Below are 24,613 nucleotides of genomic sequence, written 5' to 3'. Positions count from 1 at the left end.
TTTCAGCACAAATATCTTGTATGCCTTCTTCACTGAGTTAGTGGGAAACCTGGGCCTGTCAATGTGCAGAATTTTTGATCTGGGGAGGATTTGATGAGAGAGCCATATCCACAGATTTTGTTCCACTGACAATTTCTCCCTCCTGTTATTTTTCATGTAAATGAATGTTGAAAATGCTCGCTCACAGAGGTATTTTGTTGCAAAAATGGCAAGAGTACAGCAATAGGTTTAGAGATTGTCATTCAGCCAAAACACATATTACCCAGCTCTCCAAATTTTCTAGTCTAATGAAACCTATCCTGAATCAAGCAAATTTTGGAAAGTTAGCATCAATGCATGTATTAGTATGTTAGTTCTTTTAAGAGTTTAGGATAAAGTCCATCTGGACCTGGAGGCTTGTCAACTCATTGCTCTTTTAATTTGCTTAGTACTGCTTGCCTATGATTGGAATTTTACAACATTCCTCTCTTCCTTCAACCTCACAATTTACAGCTGTTGCTGGGATAATATTTATTTCCTCTGCAGAGAAGACATGAGTAAAATATTGTTCATATCATCTATTATTTTCTATTATGTACTATTAACTCCTAATTCTCACTCTCTGGTGACACTCAACTTATTTATTCTTTTCTTTTTTGAATACGTCCAGAAATCCCTTACCTTTATTCTGAGCTAACCTCCTCCTTACTCTAATTTCTTTCTCTTAATTAACCTTTAGTTATTCTGTGCTATTCTTTATATTTTGACCAATCATCTGATCTGACGCTCAGCTTTCCACACTTACCTTTTTCCCTCAAGTTAGATGCTTTGCTTAATTTATGTTTGCCACAAATAGTGGATCCATCTCTTAGATTTTTTCTTTAAATTAAGGATATACCTAATCTGGGTATTTGAGGTATTCCCTTAAATGTTTGCCACCGCGTCACTGTTGATCTACCTTTTAGCCTAGAATGCCAGTTCACATCAGCTGGTCCAGTTTTATATCCATGTAGTGCCCTTATTTAGGTTTAAAATACTAGCCTTCAGATTCAACTTCTCCCTTTCAAATTGGAAATAAAATTCAATCATCTTGTGGTTGCTGCTCTGAGAAATGTCTTTATTCTGATGTTATTAATTAATCTTGTCACAAGAAAAAATATTGGTTGCATGTGGTAAAGAGACAGCAATAATCATGGGTGATCTTTACCAGTCATCCTCATCTATCCCAACTTGTGACATCACTAACCCTGCATGCTCTATGCACTGCCAATTCATTCATTCAGAAAACGTTCCCACCTGCATCAGCTGTGCCACCCACTTTCATTTTCCATAATGCTGTTTCTCTTGCATTCCATGTGGAAAACTGCCCTAAATAAACAGCCAACATGAAAGGTGTTCTGCCTGTTAATCAGCTCCTCACTCATTTTGAGCAGAAGATCCTGACACTGCCTGTCCAGACAGGGCCTGGACTAGTATTGGACTTGTTGTGCTAAGCTATCCCCGTTGACTGGATTGAGGCCTGCTAACAACCATGACTAGTTTCCTGGTTTTGTGTCTGCAAGGCAGCAGTAATGTGACCTTGTCTGAGAGGGCAATATGCAAAAGGCAAGGGAGGGCAGGGATTTTGCAACCATGTAGGTGGGCTCAAAGTGATATGACAGTAAGTGAAGAGCAGTTCTGGATCAGTGGTGCTGGAAGAGCACAGCAATTCAGGCAGCATCCGAGGACAAGCAAAATCGATGTTTCGGGCAAAAGCCCTTCATCAGGTTTTATTCCTGATGAAGGGCTTTAGCCCGAAACGTCGATTTTGCCTGTCCTCGGATGCTGCCTGAATTGCTGTGCTCTTCCAGCACCACTGATCCAGAATCTGGTTTCCAGCATCTGCAGTCATTGTTTTTACCTCAGTAAGAGCCCAGAGATATAGTCTGGTTCAGTTTATGGCTTTGATATATGCACCTGAGGGTAAGATTTCCTTGCAGCAGCATTACAATTATAGTTGCCAGTGCAGCAATGATGACTGTGAAACTATTGTCAATTGTTGAAAAAAAATCTAGTTTTCTAATGCCCTTGAGGGAAGGAAACTACACATCTTGTGGTTGACTCTTAACTGCCCTCTGGGCAATTATGGATGGGCAATAAATGCTGGCCTAGCCAGTGACACCCTCATCCTGTTAATGAATTTTTAAAAAGACTTTGGAGGAGGGAAAGAAAACTGCAGACCCTGGAGAAAACGCATGCAAACTTTATACGTCACCCAGGGCGGAATTAAACCCAGGTCCCTTGTGCTGTGAGGCAGAATAGCCATTGTGCCGCCCCAAGCATCACTTGAAGCTTGTGGAGATGAATTGAGAGACTTGGAATATTTCCAGTTCGTGTATGAGCAATCCAAATCCAAAAATCCCCAAGCCGAATGGAAAGTGCCAAAGAAGTTCCCTTGTTCACCGGGAGCGTAACTGGTTTGGCCCCTTTAAGACAGTATGACAAACAGACTGCTATCTCTTTAAGTGTTAGTGACGTCAGTGTTTTGCGTGTGGACGCTGTGGCCCTGCGCTTGAGACTGGGGAACCCTGTACGTCGATTGAATGCCCGGATCGGGTTACAAGATGGCGGATGTTGTTCTGTGGTGAGGGCAATCGTTGAGGGGGAAAAGGAAGGCAGGCGGGCCTGGCCTACCTATCCAACATTAACCATTTCGCATTTAATGTGTTTTTCTTCCTTCCTTCTCCGTCACGGTCCTTTATTTATTTTTAATAACATGCCGCACGAGTCTTTACTAGCGTTTTTTAACGTTGTAAAATCACGGCGGTGACGGTGTAGAAAAAGAAAAGCGAAAGACTGAGAACGACGGCTGTGGCCCTCAGATAAAAAAAAAGCCAAGGAGAGATAAAGAAGCAGAGGGAGGTAAAGATGTCGGATACGCGGAGGAGGGTGAAAGTGTACACACTGAACGAGGACCGACAATGGGACGACCGGGGCACGGGGCATGTGTCTTCGACCTATGTCGATCGCCTGAATGGAATGTCCTTGTTGGTCCGGGCCGAGTCCGACGGTAAGAGGGGAACAGCTTCGGGCCGGATCGTGTCTGTATCTGTAATTGCATTCTCTTTTGTAGAATAAACTACCAGCTGGTTTGAAAGAAAAAAAAGCCTCCCCTTTTTGTTATGTTCCGAGGCGTTGTTTTGAGACACTAATTACGAGTTTCCAAATGACCCTGAATGAAATATGAGGCAAACGTTGTAATTGTGGAGAGTCCAGGAAATTGTGCCAATGTGACGTGCTGGAACGAGGAGGTGTAGATTTAAATAATATTTATTATAGAGGCTAATGTGTGTAGGACAGGTGGAAAATATGCTCATTCTTTGTGTTTCGTTCTACTAGGTTCGCTTCTACTGGAATCGAAAATCAATCCGAATACCGCTTACCAGAAGCAGCAAGTAAGCTCTGTGAACTATTGCACAAATTCAGATTTTTTTTTCACTTTTTATGCGTAGAGGGGAATATGATAATTGGGAGCTACATTAAGGAATATTTTATAATTAAAATCATGTGCAGATATGCAGACTCAGTTGAGTTGTTTAGAGTTTTTGCTTATTTTTATTCATACAGTAATGGGTTCTAAGTGTGTTTAGTTTATTTCATTTTCTAAGGATGTAGCAAAGGAAAATCAATAGCATCCAGGTTGCTCACTGCATTTTGAATTGATTGATTTATGAAATATTATCTAAAGTATTTGCAGATGAACAATCAGTTATGATTTTGATCTTATTGTAAAACAGGATACGCTGATTGTTTGGTCAGAAGCAGACAATTACGATTTGGCACTCAGTTTCCAAGAAAAAGCTGGATGTGATGAAATCTGGGAGAAAATTTGTCAGGTACTGTTTACACTAAATTAACTGGTTATAGAATCCTAGAGATGTACAGCATGGAATCAAGCTCTTTGGTCCAACTCATCTATGCCAACCAGATATCCTAAATTAGTCTAGTCCCATTTGCTGCCACTTGGCCCATATCCCTCTAAATCCATCCAGATGCCTTTTAAATGTTGTAATTGTACCAGCCTCCCCACTTCCTCTGGCACATCATTCCATAGCTTCTGAATGACAAAGTTGCCCTTGGGTCCCTTTCAAATCTTTCCCCTGTCACCCTAAACTGATGCCCTTTAGTTTTGGACTCTCCCACCCAGGGAAAACACCATGTCTGCTTACCCTATCCACCTCTCTCATGATTTTATAAACCTCCATAAAGTCATCCCTCAGCCTCCGTGCTCCAGGGCAAACAGCTGCAGCTTATTCAGCCTCACCCTATAGCTCAAACCTCCAACCCCGGCAGCATTCTTGTGAAGAGACATGAGTTAAGCCATTTCAATTTGTGCTTTGTTTCAGAAATTGGAAGCTTGCAAACAACCTTTAAACAGATTGACATGGTGTATGTTGGGTGTTTTTGTTTAACCCAGTGCATAAAATCAGTAACATTAAGAGAAGGGTATTTACCTGTCATTTTTCTCGTTATTTGTAAAAACTGCATTATTGGAAGATTGCTATTTAATGGAAGATCTGTTGCATGGCCAAATATATTTCTAAACAATACCCACAGTTTTGAATGCTAAATATATTTTAACGTTCAAATTGGTATGGAAAGCAATTTTAAATAGAGTCATAGGGTTGTACAGCATGGAAGCAGACTTTTTGGTCCAATTTGTCCAAAGTGACTAGAAATCCCAGATTAATCTAGTCCCATTTGGCCTGTAAACTCTTCCTATTCATGTACCCATTCAGTTGCCTTTTAAATGTTGTAATTGTACCAGCCGCCATCACTTCTTCTGGCAGCTCATTTCATACATGCACCACTCTGGTGAAAAAAGTTGCCTCTTAGTCCCCTTTTAAATCTTTCCCCTTTCACCTTAAACCTATGCCCTCCAGTTTTGGACTTCCCAACCTTGAAGAAGACTATCTTGGCTCTTCACTCTATCCATACTCCTTCATGATTTTATAAACCTCCTGTAAGGTCTTCCTTGCCAGTGGTATCCACATTCTTAAACAGTTTAATTTTTTTGTCAAACATTGGCATTTTTTTAAATTTGAGAATGCCATCAGTTCCTGCTTTGCAATGTTAAGTGCACTTAAATTCTTTGGATATGAAGCACTTTGAGACCATGGTTGATTGCAAAAAGCACTAATAAATGTAAGTCTTCCATGTTAACTATGATACTTTGCAGGTAATTAAAAGTTTATTCTGCCAAACTATTAACTGCCATAGTTTTTACAATGATTAATAATCAGCATTGATTCTAAGTGTGCTAAATGAAAAGTTGAATTTTGATTTTCATTGGTGTTCCATTGTCTTAAAAACTTATGCAAATTTGTTTGGAGTTCTCCACTGGAAAATATTTAATTGTACATACTCATTTATCTTCCATGCTATTGGATACAATAAGGTAGAGAATATGGTATCACTATTTCTGTTGCACACTTCTGATGTTTCTCTCAGCCATCTTCTTCAACATTTTTCAGGTAGGAATTGGTGGTTGGTGTGGTGGATGAGGAACCAGTTATGGCCACAAGGTTGCTCATAATGTGGGTTTTCAACAAAAGTATTGCGCTCAGCTTCCATGCCATCTACTCTTCCTGTCTCTTCTTGTCACACTGATCCACTGATGTTTCACATTATTTATAACTTCTTTCTATCAGCATGTCACTGCGGTATAGCTTCCTCACCACCACCACACAAGCACAGTCATTTGCTGTCTGCTTATTTCATAAAACAATCGCACTCATAGCTCTGCAATGCTTTTTTTCAGAATGTGGGAAAACGTGAAGAATCTTTTGAGATTTATGCAAAATCTGATGATTAGGTTGTTTGTTTGCACTTCCATGCATTTTTTCAGTTAAATAGGTGCATTTGATTTATAATGGGGGAGGAGCTAACAAAATTTGGGCTTTATACACTCAGTTTTGTCCTTTTCACTCTTGCTGATGGATTTAAATGACCAGTTTTTGTTCAGATTTTTAATTTCTGTTCAAGCCAATGCATCTCTAGTTTATCAAATAACTTATCTAGGCAATAACTTTATATCTCTGATTTCATCTTAGTAAATCTTCATTGTACCACCTTAAAGGACTTCAGTTTATCTATAATAGTGTCCAAAACTTGTTGCTGTACTTCAGTTATGGCCTAACTATTTTTCATCATCATTAATACTGTTATATTCAGTGGCCCTATAAAACTAATGAGGATCATAATGCAGCACAATTCTGTAGATAACAATGTGCAGGTCTAAGTTATTTGAAATATAAATTACTTGCACCATAAATGCAATCAAACAGTGCAGTTCTTAGCAACGTGGTTCTTGTTTGTTCAAGATTGCCAGATTGTATTACAATTGGAGAAGATAACATGAAGATTGAGCCTACCCTCTTGAGTAGACCACTAGTAATCGGATTGCTGAGCTGTTTGCAATTAGGATGCAACTGCTTAATTTATGTAAATCCTTTAACCAAAAAAGTTAACCATTATTTAATATTAAATTTCAAAATTAGTCTCAACATAATGGTAGCAAGTTCAACTGTGCAGTCGATTTTTGTTCCATCTTTTATCTTTTGGTTTTTAAAAATGTGTTTCAGTGGAGTTCTCATATCTTTTTCAAAAAAAACACAAACTAAAAAGAATTGATCTGAATTCACTGTTTTCAGTCAAATTCAACTGTTAATAGTTGGTTGTTTGCTAAAGCTGGTTATTCCAGTACTTTTTTTTATATATATATACTACTCATTGTAATGAGACTACACTACTCTTGCAAGGACCTCTTTTCTCTCTGTCCACTGCATATTTAATTCACACAACCGATGGAGTATGTTTTCGCCTCAGACCACTTTTGTTTATGTGTTGGCATAGAAACCTCAGTGTACACAAGAGTTGTCAACAAAATGCTTTCAAAAACTTGGTTACATTCCGAACTTTCTTTTAAAAGAATGTTTAGTTGGTTTGTCCCCAATGTTATTGCTGTCCCCATGTCACCTACTCTAATCACATTTTCCAATTCTTATCAAAGCATGCTTCTTATTTGTGAAGTTTGGGAGGTATTAATTCCTTGTTGACTTGTTGTGATTAACTGTAATAGCTACTGAATTTTCAATCCTCTTGTTGGCCATTCATTGACAGTGGAAATAACACAGCTCATTTTGAACACTTCTTTTCCTTTTAATCTCCCATTTAGTGAATGTAGATCTGTTTTTTAAAGTTTCTCATTTAGAAGGTATGCTGTCACCTTAATGTAATCGTAATAAAACAGCATTCGAATCTCCTCCTTTAGTGACCTTTTGATAAGATGTGTAGGACACTTTACAACAATCCAATTGTAGTTTGTCTCCTATTGTACATAACTCATCATTACCAATGCTATCATCTTCAGAGCCTTGTATAAAATAGACTTAAGTTATGCAGTTCTTAACCTTGCTGTGCCGTTCTAGCTAGATGGATTGTAAATTGTATTCCTGTTATAAGTTTTATGATATGCAATCTTGATTTCACAATCTTCGTAACTACTTGTATGGCAGACTGTTCCTATGCTCCTTTGAGAACTCTGCCATGTAGTCAGTTTTGTGCATGCTAATTCACTTTCTGTAGTCAAGCTAGTAATTTGGCAGTTTGGTTATATTGTTAAGTCATTTAGTTATGTTTATGAAGAAAGTGTTGCATTTATGGGTGGTGACTTTATTTCAAAGTGTCCTTGAAATTACGTCCATGGGTGGGAGTGGTGAAATAGAAAAGGAAGCAAATTGCTCATATATTAAATCATAGGATGTTATAAAGTGAGCATTTTTTACCCAGGATTTTTTATTTCTTTTTAAGAGGACAGTATATTTTAATTGTAAGGTATGCTACAAAAGCTGACTGCGATAGCAAGTTTGGCTAAATGCAATAACAGTAGTCTCATGGTAGATGTATGTTGATTGAATAAAGTCTGTCTGAAGTTTTGTTATAAACATGTCTTCTCGAAGAAGTAAACAAGTCTTCTGTGGTATTGTTTGATCTTGAAAAAAATATCTGAAACAGTGCTGCAAATAATGAGGAATGATGCATTTGCTTGTCTAAACTGAACAATAATACTTAAAATGTTGAAACCATGGAATAAAAGGGAAAAATGGCAGCGAGGATTTCGGTTTACCTGAGTTACAGTAGTGGTCAACGATTGTATTTTGGACTGGAGGAAAGAGTACCAAGGTATTGATACTAAGACCACTATATGTAATATACATAATATAAGTATATATATATTAATACCCTAGATGCAGTTTCAAAATTTGGATATAGTCAGGATGATGGATAGAGTGGACCCATTTCACATGTAAGTTAATGCAGAGGAATGTGATGTGGTATATTTTGGTAATAAGAATGGGGAGCGGCAACATAAAATAAAAGACACAGTTCCGAAGGGATTGCATAAGTAGCAAAACCCGAGGATGAAAATGCACCAATTTATTAGTAGCAAGGCAGGTTCAGAAAGTTTAATAAATATATGGGGTGCTGGATTTTATGAATAGAAGTCCAGTGTGGAAATTGAAAATTTAACTTAAGCTTTCTGTTTACAAACATTCAAAAGACTCTTTCTTTTGCAAATAGTTGACAAGTGCATGAATTCACATGTACTTTTAATATTATCCATCAATATAGTCCTACCTGAGGTGCTACTTTAGCCAAGACAGGTTGGAAAGTTTCAGGGAAATTTCTTTTTTAACTGTCCCCTCAAATGTGATTCTGTATCTTTACCTATCACTCTGTGGACCTTTACACGGAATTTGTAATTCATTGAGTTTGACCTCTTTTCTGGACTTGGATATTCACACGTTTGGCAAAAGGTATATTTTGTTCCAAGTTGAGGGGAAAAAGATATTCCTTACTAGGTGTTAAATGTTTGCACAGAAGATCTTACATTTGTGGGTGCACATTGAGCAGTTAGTCAAGACCGTTACCTGTGTTGCATTAAAAAGTCCTGTTTGGTAACTGAGACTTGTCCAAGAAGAAGCTTCATTCCCTCTGCTTTTGATTTTATTTCTACTCCCTTTTTATTTTTCTAATCAACCTGTTCAGAGAAATTACTGCACACCTCTAAAACAGATGGGGTTTTACCCAGACACCTCAGTCAAGGGGTAGATACACTATGACTCCATCACAAGAGGACCCCTGCCATACTCAAACTTCTCTGCATGAAGAACAATAGATTCCAAAACAGATTCAGAGTTTATTTCACTAATATTCAAGTTATAATCCATTCAAATTTTAAGACCACTTATAGAGTCATAGAGATGTACAGCATGGAAACAGATCCATGCCAACCAGATATCCCAACCCAATCTAGTCCCACCTGCCAGCACCTGGCCCATATCCCTCCAAACCCTTCCTATTCATATACCCATCCAAATGCCTCTTAAATGTTGCAATTGTACCAACCTCCACCATTTCCTCATGCAGCTCATTCCATACACGTGCCGCCCTCTGCGTGAAAAAGTTGCCCCTTAGGTCTCTTTTATATCTTTCCCCTCTCACCCTAAAACTATGCCCTCTAGTTCTGGAAATCCCCAATGCCAGGGAAAAGACTTTGTCTATTTATCCTATCCATGCCCCTCATAATTTTGTAAACTTCTATAAGGTCACCCCTCAGCCACAGATGTTCCAGGGAAAACAGCCCCAGCCTGTTCAGCCTCTTCCTGTAGCTCAGATCCTCCAACCCTGGCAACATCCTTGTAAATCTTTTCTGAACCCTTTCAAGTTTCATAACATCTTTCCGATAGGAAGGAAACCAGAATTGGGATGCAGCTTGTGACAATCTGCATCCCTATTCAGACTGTTGTTATTGCATTTAGCTATCAGACTTGGATTATGCTGTCACAATAGTCTATTGTGGTATACCTTGAAAATTTACTGTCCTCTTAATAAAAATCCTGGGTGAGAAATGCTCATGTTAAAAACATCCAGTGATTTGATAGATGGTGAACTTGCATCATTTTCTATTTCATCATTCCCACCCTCATGGGTGTAATTTCAAGGACACTTTTCATCACCATAAAACCACATACAAATGCGTTACTTCCAACATAAAGATAACTGTAAATGACTAGCAATATAATCAAACCACCAAATTATTAGTTTGACAGCAGAAAGTGAATTAGTATACACAGGATTTATATAGCCTCCATGGCAGAATTTCCTATGCTTTGCATTGAAGGATGGTTCCACATAATTATCAATGCAATAAAAGTCCTCAGTTAAAATTGAGATTCACTGTTAAAACTCTATATTCTGTAGATTCTTACTTGTAGAAAAAATAAATATTAAAACATTATACCATCTTGTATTGAAATATTTCACACAGCTGTACTGGCAAATGGAATACCTTTTTAAAAATTTTGAAAGCATTGAGGAAAAATGAAAGTTCTTGCTACAATATCTTCTGTTTGTAGAAAATCCTGTTTCCTGAACTTGCCTTATCCACCTGGTTGCTACATACCATTCCCTCTTACCCCAACCCATCTTCTTTCTAAATCTTCCACTCGGTGGTTTTCACACTTGCCAATTCCTTCCTGGTTATCTGTTCTGGAGGCAAAGCTCCAGTGTTGCGGAGGTTTGAATCCTAAAACTTTAGAAGTGCTGAGCGGGAGGGTTTACAATCCATTTTTTTCAAATGCTCCTACTTGCTGTTAGTAAGGATTCAGAAGAAGAGCATTGAGACAGGATCAACTTTGAATTTTTTGTTTTAAAAACATGGACTATACATGCCCAGCTGGGAATTCTACAGCTTTGAATCTTACCTGGATCTTGAAAGGGAGCACAAATCTAAGAGGGGCAAGTAGTGAGAAGGATCGAAAAGTGTGGCACTGGAAACGCATGGCAGGTCAGGCAGCATCCAAGGAGCAGGAGAGTCGATGTTTTGGGCATTAGCGCTTGTCACATCCCTGCTGAAGAGCTTATGCCCAAAGCATCAACTCACCTGCTCCTTGGATGCTGTCTGACCTGATGTGCTTTTCTAGCGCCACACTTTTCAATTATGATCTCCAGCATCTGCAGTCCTCGCTTTCTCCCAAGTGGTGAGACAGGGAATGAGAGGCATGGGGAGAGGCCACTACAAAAATGCAGCAATCAAATCTTATAGAAAACAACATTAAATTTAACCTAATGCCACTCAAAAGACTAAGGGCCTCATTAACTTATCAATATTATCCCCATTAAACGTTCTTTTAATTTTAAAAGACCTTGCTGTTTGACGACAGTTATTAGTGACACAAATGACGGCTCCTCCGAGTATCTTAAAATTTGATCCAGACATGCATCATTTTGCATGCTTCAAAGCTGTGATTATCTAACTCACCAGTGTGAAATCCCTTGCTAATACTAGCACTTTTGCCTGTCATCTTCCTCTTGCCCCAATCCTAATTTTCAAAATACTGTCACTTACTCAAGGGAAACTCAAGTTATTATAGCTGGCAAACTTTGTGTACACTGCCAGTTATTAATGGTATATATAGAATGAAAATCTGAGGCTCAAAGCTTCAAAATTCCTAGAAAAGTATGTAGTATGTTGCAATTTTGGCACCTACAATTTTGAAATTTTCATTTTTGGGATTTGAATTAGTGTTTGCTCTTGTTTTTATGGAATGCGTGCACTATTAAATTTTTGTTGTGTGAGGTGCTGGAAAAGCACAGTACATCAGGCAGCATCCAAGGAGCAGGAGAATCAACTTTTTGGGTATAAGCCCTTCATCAGGAATGGAGTCCATATGGGATCAGTCGGTTCCGTAGGCAGGCATTGAGGAAGGAGGTGTGGTTATGATAGTGAGTCTGATTTAGGACGTGGCTGAAGAGGTTCAGGGCAGAGGAGATGACCGAGGGTTTGGGGGGAAGGAGGTGAGGGAGGTGCAGTGACAGAGAGACTCACTCGCATCCTTGTAGAGAGAGAGTAGGAGAACTTCTTCAAGATAGGCATCCTTGGAAGAGACTTCGCAGCCAGGTTGAAATCAACTAGGAGAAGGTGAGGACTGCAGATGCTGTAGATCAGAATCGAGAGTGTGGTGCTGGAAAAGCACAACAGATCAGACAACATCCAAGGAGCAGGAGAATCAACATTTCGGACATAAGCCCTTCATCAGGAATGAGGCTTGTGGACTGACAGATAAATAACCACACTCTTGACTCTGATCTCCAGTCATCATGTTCTCCCCATTAAGTTTTTGCATGGTAACAAGTGCATGATAACTTGAAGGGGCCAACTTATGTACAGCCTGCGTGGAAATTTCCAGACTATTGCACAGTTACATGGCTCTAGACCTGCTAGACTGCTTACCTGTTATATTAATGCAATCTGGTAGAGAACAATTTTATAGTTTTGCAGTCACAATGAAAAAATATTGCCAGAACTTATACCATTGAAGTCATAATTTTCTTTTAGCTGCCTTTGAACCTCCCCAAAGTGCAGGAGTGAAGTAGGTCTATAAATGTTTCAAGTCTTTCTTTTTGAGATGTGCAGTAAATGCTGTTACACCCAATTGGGCTGTGAGCTTGCATTGAGGATTGGTTAATGGACAAAAACTGGAATAAACAACTGACGTTTTGGTTCATAGACTGTAATTAGTGTTTCAGCTGTTTATAGTTTTCGCTGACTTTTTTGGGGGTCAAGTGTAATATATATTTACATTTGGTGGTTCAGTTAAGTGCAAAAATAAGATTTAGGAGGATGCAGAGGCTGCAAAATAATTTATACAAGTGAATATTTAAGAATGTAGCAGATGATTATGATGTTGAAAACATGAAGTTACCAATGCAAGGAAGATAAACATTATGCAGAAGGATCTGGTTTCCTGTGTATAAATCAAAGTAAATATGCATAAACAGCAAGCAGTTAGGGAACTAAATAGTATTATAATTCAATCCTTTTCTCTTGAAATCTAAAAGTAAAGGAATCAATAATTGCTATTACATTGGGCTTTGGTAAGACCACACCGAAAATGCTGTGTACAGGTTGGTTCACCAAACAAAAGGGAGCTTTTCCTAAGTTCACTAGACTGATTGCTTGACAGAGATCAGATTTTTTGATACTAAATGCTCAAGGCCAAAGTGATTTTTGGGTCAGAAGATAACCATGCATCTAATAGCAAAATAGGTTGGGATATCATTTGGCTTATTATTACTGCTGCTCTCTTTTTCTGATATCAGATGTGATTGAGTTTGTCATTTGAGCGGCATGCAAAGCTATTTAAAAGAAAAGCCTTGCTAGGTGGTTTATACCTTGCATTTTTGTTGGCATTTTGCTATAGTATGGTATTGTAAACATATGTTAACTGTTAAGGTGTGCTGTGCTCTAGCCAGTCAACTTTTGTGGACTGTACAAATGACCGTGGACGACAACATAGCAATGTACTGGTTATTTTAAATTAAATCATCTAATGACAAAAACCTGTCGTCTAAGTATAAAGCATCTGAGATTGCTGTACATGGTCTATTGTATTTACATTTTGAGAAATTGCTTATAATTTCTTTGAAAAGAAACATTGTTAAATATTATAAAAATCCTGCATACTTTGATCTTAATTGCCCCTAAGCATTCTTTCTGACAGGTTTGGAATGAACAATAGATAAATGTTAAATACATTTAATTTGCAGGTTGCAGTAATAGGATAAATCTCAACTGAACCATTTATTGGCATTCACAGGTGCAGGGACGAGACCCATCGCTAGATATCACTCAGGACATCATTGATGAGTCTGAAGAGGAGCGATTTGAAGAAATGCCTGAAACTACTCATACAGTTGATCTTCCACCATGTGAACTAAACAAACTGGAAGAGATTGCTGACTTGGTAACCTCAGTTCTCTCCTCTCCTATTCGCAGAGAGAAGTTGGCACTGGCTTTGGAAAATGAGGGCTATATTAAAAAACTGTTGCAGCTATTTCAAGTTTGTGAGGACCTGGAGAACACAGAAGGTCTACATCACTTGTATGAAATTATCAGAGGAATTTTGTTCCTCAATAAAGCAGCACTGTTTGAAGTAATGTTTTCAGATGAGTGCATTATGGACGTGGTGGGGTGTTTGGAATATGATCCTTCCTTACCTCATCCCAGAAAACACAGAGAATTTTTGACCAAAACAGCCAAATTTAAAGAGGTTATACCTATCACTGACACTGAACTGAAGCAAAAAATTCATCAAACATACCGGGTGCAATATATCCAGGATATAATTTTGCCTACCCCATCTGTATTTGAGGAAAACTTCCTATCCACGCTAACGTCATTTATATTCTTCAATAAAGTGGAGATTGTTAGCATGTTGCAGGTGAGTTAATTTTCAGCGATATTAACAATTTGATTTGCAGATTTAATGTCTCATCTATAGCAAGATTGGACCTTGCTCTGGATTCAGACAGAGAAGCCAGCATGTTCCCCCTTATGTAAAGGAATAAAGTACGCTTTGGAAATGAAAGATGATCGTGCAATAAAAACGGAACTTTATTTTTGCTACCTTTATGCTCTGAGTGATTTATGCCTTACCTCCTGTTGAGATTTGTTTACATTAACTTTCCTCTACTAACATAGTTGGAGTGTTTCAGAGCAATGTTTCCTGGTTGCTAGTCAAGTTAGATTTGGGAAATTTTGAGCTATGGATGTGTATCAAAAATTGATTCAATCCAAATGTATTTGACATTAAAAGGTTTTACAATGGAAAATGCAGTTCCAGCAGCCTGTCTTGAATTGTACCTTATTTGGGTGAGACCAGAAACTAGTGTAGGTTACAAGCAGGCTTTATATATGAATGAAAAGTAGATAGCTGAAACATTTAAAACTTTTTTTTTAACAGATCCTGAATTATCTGGGTAGTTTTTTTTTATTTTAGGTTTCCAGAATTTGTTGGGTTTTTTTGTCCATTTTTGTTTTTCCTTTCTAACATTACCTGGCTGAAACTTGAATTTCCTTTCCAGGAACAAATTTACTTTTTAGTGCGCAACTTCACCACACAGTCTAGCAGCATCGATGGAGTGAGAAGTAGAATTGGCATTTAGAGTGCGATGTGACTTCTTCAGAGGAAAACTCGCAATGGACTCAAAGCTAACACCTGTTTCTTTCTCTACGATGCTGCCCAAATACACTAAGTTTCTCCACAATTTTCTGATTGTTTCAGATTTCCAGCATCTACAGTATTTTGGTTTTATTGATTGTTTTAATGCTAAGTTTGTTTGTTTAATGGTGTTGTTAATGCCTACCCTATCTAAATGCTCTTAATTTGATTTCCATGTCAGTTTAAAAGTGTGCAGTAGTTGAATGAATTTCCTAACCTTCATGTTGACGCAGATGATGGGAGTCTGATTCTATATACAGGATGCACATTTAGTGTGATGGAAAGTTTTAAAAAAAAACTGATAATGTAGCCTAATTAGGATGAGTTGTACGACCCTGTTGAAATCTAGCTACTGGTAGCTATGCTTGGGAACATCTTAATTTGTAGAGGATGTGAACAGCAAGAAGTACATTAGAGTAATCATATCTATAGTGATGAGCATACTGGTGAAAGACATATATATTAACCTAAGTGCATAGTTACAAAGTAAAATGCAACCATTGATGAGACCACAGTTTATGTTGGGGGCTTAAATAATATTTTTGTTCTTCTTGATGAGTCAGATGATCTGCAGTTTTCAATGACTTTGTATCAGAAAGGTTGCCTGACTATGGAGCTGCATCAGGTGATAAGAAATTTTAGGTGTTGTCAGCATTCACAGAACAGCATGGTGACTCAGTGGTCAGCACTACTGCCTCACAGCACCAGGGACCTGGGTTCAGTTTTCCTTTGGGCGACTGCGTGGAGTTTGCACAATATCCCCATGTCTGCATGTGTTTGCTCCACAGTTCAAAGATGGCTGTGTTAAATTACCCATAGTGTGTAGGCTATGTGGATTAGCCATAGGAAATGCAGGGATAGAGAAGGGGGATGAGTCTGGGTGGGGTGCTCTTCAAAGAGTTGGTGTGGATCTGTTGGGCTGAATGGCCTGTTTCCATACTGTAAGGATTCTATCATCTATGACATGTATCGAACACTCAGCAACAAACAGGTTGAACCAGACCATGTGAAACACTGGTGTCCTTTTCAATTCATACTTTAATATCGCATCTCATTTCTTATCCATCAGAGACCACGTGGTATTAAGTACACTCTATGAATACTCTAATGCGTTCCCATTTTCTGTGAACTGTAATCTATCCAAAATGCAATTATATTTACCTTGCCCTTTCTTGCTGTTATGCAGGTGACTTGATCAAGAAAAAAAGTATAACTGGCTGTGATGCCAGTCTTTAAAATTTAAAAGCATATTTGTTATAGAATGTGGATTTCGTTGGTTAAGTCAATCCATAATTGCTCTTGAGAAAGGCAATTAGAGATGAACCACTGTGGTACTTGAGGGTTTAGGAAGAAAGTTTCTGGATGGTGTATGGCTGGAGGGCAACTTGCAAGTGATGGTTTTCCCATGTATCTCGTGTCCTTCACCAAGTTGTAGAGTTTGCTTGTTTGCAAGGTACATTTGATGAATTTGCTGCAGTGTATTGTGTTTATTGTACACTGCTGCTACTGTCAGGTTGTTGGTGTGACACCTAATTTTGGCACAAGCCCTCAGATCTTAAAGCCAGCTTTGCAGGGTTGATTGGGAAGGGTTGTTTTTGTTTCTGGTACTTAAGCTGATGCTGGCTGGTCGGTCCATTTTAATCCTTTTAGGAAATATTTCAGTGGTTTAGTACAATTAAATACCTTTCTGGGCTAATTCAGAAGGCATGAGAGAGTAAGGTGCATGAGTGTTGGTCGGGAGTCGCATAGGCCTGATTAAGTAAAGACAATAGATTTCCATGGAAATATTTTAACCAGATGTCTGTACTGATTGATAATGGTTTCACGGTCATCCTTGGACTAGGGTTAATTCCAAATTTTTAATAGAATAAATTTAACAATGGGATTTGGACCCTTGTCGCCAGATCATTTGCCTGAGCCTCTCCATTACTGGTTGAGTTCAATCATTTCAACACTGCCTCCCCTTAAATTTCCAGAACTTGCAGCCCAAGCAAACATAGAGATGGTCAGAGGTCATAATCTTGCTGCTCATGGTGAGGCTATGTTGAACATTCGTTGTCTTAGGTAGTGTCTTCAAAGAACAGTGCAGCACAGGATCAGACCCACCTCACCAAGCCTGCAATGACACATGCCCTTCTAAACTAAAAACCTCTTGTTTCTGCATGGTCAGTATCTCTCTATTCTCCGCCTATTCATATATCTGTCAAGATCCCTCTTAAACGTCACTTTTTTTAATGTGCTTCAACCACCACCTTACCAGCAAATTCCAGGCACTTTACACCCTCTGTAAATTAAAAAAAAAGCACTTGTCTCTCATATCTCCTCTGAACTTTCCACCTTTACTTTAAACCTATGTCCCCAAGTAATTGACATTTCTACTCTGGGAAAAGACTCAGACTATCCATTCTATCCTTGCCCCTCATAATTTTTCAAACTTCTTTCAGTTTTAATGATTTTTCTTAGTTTTACATCAGAAGATGGGCATAATAGCAGTGAAACAATGGGATCAATTTGGGGTGATTATCTATAAATATCTGACCAGGATTGTTACATTTTATTCCATTTGTTTGACTGTGATTTTCTTTATCCACATTTGTGTTGTCAGCAGGCATATGGAACATTGACTAACAACCAAAAATGGACTAAAGCACATTTGTATGTTTCAATAAGGTTGCAACTCAGACTTCTATATTCCAATAATTACAATACAATCTACTCAACCTCTCCTTGCAAGACAGCCTCTCCATAGCAGATATGAGCTTAGTCAATCTTCTCTGGACTGCCTCCAATGCAAGCGTCCTGTATATTCCCTTAGATTCACAGTATTCCACCTGTGGTCTGACTAGTGCCTTACATAAGACAGGAACAGGATTAGGTTGTTTGCTCCATCAAGTCTATGCCTCTATTTGATCATGGCTGTGTTTCTCAACCCCCGTTCTCCTACCTCTGGTATAATTTTAGCAAAATCTCTTGTTTTATTATTTACTTTTAAAAATAGCACCCACATTTTTAAAACAAGAGGGCTACATACACCAAGAACGGCAGTTCACATTTTATATACGCTGCATCAGTCGGCCAGTATTTTAGATGGATGTGAATATAGGAAGTGTAGTTGGTAAGTTTGCAAATGGCGCCAAAATTGGTGGTATCGTCGATAGTGAAGAAGGTTATCTAAGAGTACAGAGATTTTGATTAACTGAGCCAGTGGGCAGAGAGTGGAAGATAGAGTTTAATTTGGATAAATGTGAGGTGTTACATTTTGTTAAGAGGAGCAACAGCAGGACTTGTACAGTTGGTGGTAGGGCTGTGCGAAGTGCTGTCGAGCAGAGACACCTCGGGGTTCAGGTAGACAGGTTGGTAAAGAAGGCATTTGGCACATTTGCTTTCATTGGTCTGACCATTTAGTATATTAGTTGGGATGTCACTTTGCAGATGTATAGGGTGTTGGTGAGGCCACTTTTAGAGTACTGTGAACAGTTCTGATCACCTTTCTATAGGAAGGGTATTACTAAATTGGAAAAGGTGCAGAAAAGATTTGCAAGGATGTTAGCAGGACATGGTGAATAGCAAAATCTTTTGCCTAGGGTAGGGGAGTTCAAAACTAAATGTAAAATGGACTTGAGGGGCAACCTTTTCACACAGGATGGTTCCTATGTGGAATGCACTGCCAGAGGAAGTGGTACATATTGCAGCATTGAAAAGTCATTTGGGCAAGTGCACAAATAGGTAAGGTTTAAAGTATTATGGGCCAAACACAGGCAAATGGGACTAGTTTAGTTGAGGAAACCTGATCAACGTGGACATATTGGACTGAAGGGCTAGCTTCCATGCTATATGACTATTGGTATCAGTCAAAGAACCACAAATTGGGGAGCAGTATTTGGACTATCCTGTCTCTGAATGCTCTTTGAAAAAGCTGTGAACTTTATCCTGCTGTCTTGCCGCTTGCCTGTATTTCTGTTTGTACTTTTCAAATTTCCTTCTTTTAAATGTTATAATTGTATTAGACTCCACCACTTCCTCTGGCAGCTTATTCCATACATGCATCATCCCCTCCATGAAAAAGTTGCCCCGTAGGTTCCTTTTATATCTTTCCCCTCTCACCTTAAACTAATGCCCTCTGGTCCTGGACTCCCTCTCCCTGGGGAAGAGACCTTGTCTATTTATCCTGTGCATGCCCCTCATGATTTTATAAACCTCTAGAACATCAACTCTCAGCCTCCTGTGCTCCAGTGAAGAAAGGTCCCAGGCTATTCAGCCCCTTCCAAAAGCCCAAACCATGCAACCCTGGCATCATCTTGTATCTGTGAGGTAGACAGCAATAATAGTTGAAGGTGACGATTTATAAAACTTTACCTATATGGCAAATAATTAATATGTTTGTACCTTTTCTGAGTAATTGAATATTAACATGTCACGTCAGTGAGTTGGACTCTTGGTTGCTTTTACAATGATATAGAGCAGACGCTAGAAAGTGGACACGTTTCTCTATGCATTCAACCTTCTAAATTTAACACATTTTCAATGTAAGCTGAGTTCAGCTCCTTTATTTTCAGAAATGGTAACATCAGGTGAACTAGAAAAGCACTAAGGTCAGTATGATTAGTAATGCTGCTATTACTTCCAGACTGATCTGTCTTGCATTCAAGATTAGAGTAGTGCTGGAAAAGCACAGCAGGTCAGGCAGTATCCAAGGAGCAGGAAAATCGACATTTCAGGCAAAAGCCCTTCATCGGGGATTCCTGGTAAAGGTCTTTTGCCCAAAGCATCAATTTTCCTGCTCCTCAGATGCTACCTGACCTGCTGTGCTTTTCCAGCACGACTCTAATCTCCAGCTTCTGCAGTTAAGAAACTTTGAAACAGTTCACAAGATTTATTTAATTCTAAACTTAATTAGCTTTGCACCTTTCTTAAGTTAGCATTTAATTAACTGGCAAATATCTATCAAACATTTTGATTTGTATTCATTTCTACATTGGAAAGATGCAATGTCTGTCATATCCTCTAAGATTGGTAGTTCCTATCGTGGTATCAATATGTTGCCTTTTATACAACTTAATTTTGTTTCAGTTTTATGGAATTTCATTGTATGTTGTTTTACGAAGATGTTGCTGCGTTTGAGTTATAAAGCAAGCCTAATAAGTTGGGACGTTTTTCACTGGAGCATAGGAGACTGAGAGGTGACCTTTTAGAGGTTTATAAAATCATGATGGGTATCTTTTCCAAAGGTTGGGGGATTTCAAGAGTAGGGGTGCATATTTTTAAGCTAAGAGGAGAGAGGTTTTAAAAAGACATGGGGGCAATTTTTTTACACACTGTGGGTAATGTGGAATGAATTTCCTGAGGACGTGGAGGGTGCAGGCATTTGGATAACTACATGAATACGAAAGGTTTAGAGGAATATGGGCTAGGAACAAGCAAATGGGACTAGTTCAGTTTGGGATTATGTTAGGCATGGACTGGTTGGAACAAAGGGTCTGTTTCCATGCTGTGGTTGTGAAACTTTGAAATTCTCTGTGCCAGAGGATTGTGGATGCTACATTATGTTCATGTAGAGCAAGAGTGGAGAATTGAAATAGAATACCAACCATGATCATCATGAATGACAAAGCACTCCTAAGAAGCCATATAGTCTGCCTCTTATTATTTTCAATCTCCTTAAATTCTTGGACTTATCCAGTTCAGCATAAAATCCCACTTGGTGTATTTTTCTAAATTGTTCTTATCTTTAGTTCAGTAGTCAATACAGCATAAAGAAAGGCTGTTTAGTCCATTGATTCCTTGCTCTCCTGAGGAGCAATTCACGTAATTGTCACTCACTTGCCCTCTCCCACATTCCCAGTACATTCCCCTTTCAGATATTTGTATTTAGAAAATGTTGAAATGTATAGGCAAAAACCATATTGAATCTAATCTTGATTGAGGGAGTGGAAAGATTAACTAATATAGCTGGTGAACATTTGGAGAATGATCACGGCAGTTATTTAGGAGTGTTCTGTTCGGCCTAAATGTTCTCAATAAGGAAAAAGGCCTCAACAGATTAAAAAGTGCACCAGTCGAGAAAAATCGGTAAATAAGAGTACAAATAATGAGATATGTAAGCAAGACATGATGAGGTATACACACAATTTTAAAAATACTTCTGAGAAACCTAGGCAAAAATAATTTTATGCATAATCTATGAACAAGGTCAAATAAAGATGAACATTAAATAGAAGTAATATTAAATTATCATTTTACCTAAGTTTCCAGAATGTACAAATAAATGGACATAAGAGAAGGAAATGGCCAATTTGATATCTCGATATGGCAGTAGTGTTGAAGAAAAATTAATATAATTGATGGCACCCTGTTCCATCAATGCTGGCAAAACTGGGAGATCAAATATCAAGAGGTTCTAACAATCTTCAGATCTTCTTTCATATGTAAATTTTGTCAGAATGTCAAGGGGTTTGTATTGTCTGATTTTAACTTTGGGTAAGCTTCTGCCACATAGAATCCAGGCTAGAAATACTGGTTAATTAAGGACAATCTTCATGAATTTGTGACAGCTAAATTACATCTGAGAAATTGAGCAAAACTCCTGATTTTGTTTTGATGGAAATACCATGTTTATCGGAATATAATTTTTAAATGCGTCTAAGGTTGCTTTTGGATTAAATTAATGCAAACTATAAAAGAGTGCAACAGTCTAACTGAAAAGATGATTTGAAGTCAGAAGAGTGGTAACTAACGTATCTTCAGACTATTAAGATCTAAATGATGGCCTGCAAATATCAATTTTTAGATCAGTGACCATTGTATTTGTGGTTTACTGAGAAGTGGATGGGCTGCCTGCAGGTGGATAAATAAGTTAGTCATGACGTTTATATCGGAGAAGTAAGTCATTTCGCTCCAAATTTGTATCAACCGAAGGAAAATGTACCACTCCCTACTTCCCAGTTATTGGTGGTTGTACTTCATGTTGCATGTACAATTACTTTTTTACGGATACCTCTGCTATCCATTGATACAGTAAGTTATTCTTTTCCAAACGCGCACACATATCTGTTAAAGTATGTGATATGTTGGAAAGACTGAAAAACGTGGAGGAAAGCAAGTCAGCCATCCTATCCATATGAATGCCAAAAATAGTAAAGAAATGGCCCAAGTCCATAAAAATGATTTTAGGTTTGAATATGAATCGAAAGAAGATAAATTCTGGATACTCCTCCAGCTGCATATTGTCAGATCAACAATAGTAAATAATATTAGAAAGAAAATTACAATTTCATGGGGAATTAGCATCAAATCTGGAAAGGTGGGAGGTATTCTACAAAATGCAATGCCCAAGTGAGGAGTAGGAAAACAAACTAATTCCAGTTTGGAAGGAAAATTGGAAAAATTAAAACAAAGTAGGAAGGTTGAAATAGTTGAGCTTAATAAGTAAAGACAGGGTGCATTAGGAATAAGGACAGTGGAGAAGGCAACACAAGTCGAGCAAAAATGCTCAAGAAAGTGTTAAATACAGGGAAAAAAGGTGGAGTGTGTGTACTGCAGTGATCAGGATGGAAGGGAAACAAGTTAGACAAGTAAAAGGATCATTAAGCACCCGAAAATGACTGGATTAGTAAAGATGGTATGCTTGCTGTTGAGAATATGTGACAGTGGTGATATGGCTAGAAATGAAAGATAAACAAAAAATTGTTACATTAGTGTGGTGCTAGAACCTTAATTGGACAGAAAGCTACTGACAAATCCAGGATTTTTGGAATAAGAAAATGATGTCATGAAAATTTTAGTTATTGACTGTAACCAGGATGGAATGAATAGAAAAATGAATCCCTAAAATATGTGTAGTGTTTGTTCCTTAAATATGCTTTGTCATTTTAACGCTAATATATTTTTCTTGAGTTGCAGCATCCAAAACTGAGTTCATTACTCTAAGTGGGCTGTAATGAAAGTTCTGTACAACTGAAACATTGCTCCCTTTGGTGTTTCAACCCTTGTGTTCCATTTGCCGTTTGATTACTTTCTGTACCTGAGATTTATGGTCATGGATAACCAAATTACTCTTCCACATTTCCTGAGGTCTTCCCTTGACATACCTGAGAATAATCTAATTTCTTTTTCGGGTGTGTTGAAAAATGTTGATATTAAAAAAAACTAAAAGATACAACGTTCTTAAAAGTTACTTCACATTTGTTGGGGAGCTCAAATAATTGACCTGTTGTGTTTAAACTGTAAATTCACAAGTTATTCAAATATATAGACTTTTATGCTAGCTACAACTGGTAAAATTGAAATACTGAAACTTATTTTTTTACAGGAAGATGAGAAATTTTTGACTGAACTCTTTGCACAGTTAACAGATGAAGCAACGGATGATGACAAAAGGCGTGAATTAGTAAGTTAACTGTTGAATTTCAAAAGTAGTGTATTTGTGTATAATGGTTTACTTCACACTTATTTTCTCTAAAACACAGGTGAACTTCTTTAAGGAATTTTGTGCATTTTCTCAAACACTGCAACCTCAGAACCGTGATGCATTTTTCAAAACGTTGGCGAATTTAGGAATACTTCCAGCCCTTGAAATAGTTCTGGTAAGAATGGACTTTTTTTTTTGGTAGTGATCACTTCATTAAAACATGGAGAAAAGGAAGTATCCATGCAGTTATTTGTTGTCTTTCTCAGAATTGAACCTCTACTCCCCTCATTGTTCAGGTGTTATTTTATCAAAAAAAAATCACTGGGCAATTTTGACTGCTCAGCAGTATATAAGCCTTGATTCCCCTCAATATGTGACTTTTGGTGGTGCCCATATTGATAAGAACATTGGTGTTCCCTAAGAAGAAAGAGGCGAAGATGCTTGCCTCTTTCTTCTTAGAAATTAGGATTGAATATCTTGCTATCTGATCCTTGACTATCACAAAACGTAATTGTGGTCCTTGATTTGAATGTGGAAAAGGCAATTTGTGTTCATACAACTTCACATGGTTCTTTTCAGATGAATGATTGGTTAGATCACAGGAAGCAAAGAATAAAGATATATGTCTATTTCAGATTGGCAACCTGTATTGAGAGGAGTTGCACAGGGATTATTCAGGGTGCTCACAACAATCTATTAATGATTTGGATGAGGGAACCACATATAGGGTATGTAAATTTGGTAAAGAAACACAATTCTAAACTCAAGTTGTTAAGCGGAGATAGTGTCTGCAAAATGATACAGATGGGTTAAATGAGTGGGCAAATGTTTGGAACATGGAGTACAATGTAGGTATGTGTGAACTTGTCCATTTTGGCACATGGAATTGAAAAACAGTGTAGTATTTTAAAATGGGAGAGATTACATATCTTTGTGCAAAGGGATATTGATGTTCTTGTACAGGAATCACAAAGTTACTATGCAAGTACACTAAGAAGTTTATTGCAAAGAGACTGGGATATACAAACAGGGAAGCTTTACTGCAGCTGTGCAGAGAAATGGTGAAACCATATTTGGAGCTCTGTAGCAATTTTGGTCTCATTTGAGAAAAAGATAATTG

At 38.0% G+C, this 24,613-nt stretch overlaps 1 protein-coding gene across 2 annotated transcripts in view; it reads left to right on the top strand.

Moving 5' to 3' along the window:
• The first annotated feature begins 2,549 nt into the window (after positions 1-2,549).
• The window catches only part of LOC122552882 (serine/threonine-protein phosphatase 4 regulatory subunit 3B), a 55,897-nt gene continuing 33,833 nt past the window's right edge, over positions 2,550-24,613 (top strand). For both annotated transcript variants that reach the window (XM_043696023.1, XM_043696022.1), the window contains exons 1-6: positions 2,550-3,028; positions 3,358-3,413; positions 3,756-3,854; positions 13,683-14,306; positions 23,395-23,472; positions 23,552-23,668. In XM_043696023.1, the coding sequence (XP_043551958.1) occupies positions 2,887-3,028; positions 3,358-3,413; positions 3,756-3,854; positions 13,683-14,306; positions 23,395-23,472; positions 23,552-23,668 (1,116 nt within the window). In that variant the 5' untranslated portion in view covers positions 2,550-2,886. The remainder of the gene's footprint in view (positions 3,029-3,357; positions 3,414-3,755; positions 3,855-13,682; positions 14,307-23,394; positions 23,473-23,551; positions 23,669-24,613) is intronic.

The sequence above is a fragment of the Chiloscyllium plagiosum genome, chromosome 9, assembly GCF_004010195.1.
Source record: "Chiloscyllium plagiosum isolate BGI_BamShark_2017 chromosome 9, ASM401019v2, whole genome shotgun sequence".
In the NCBI taxonomy this organism is placed as follows: Eukaryota; Metazoa; Chordata; class Chondrichthyes; order Orectolobiformes; family Hemiscylliidae; genus Chiloscyllium; species Chiloscyllium plagiosum.
This window is presented reverse-complemented; position numbering and strand designations above follow the sequence as displayed.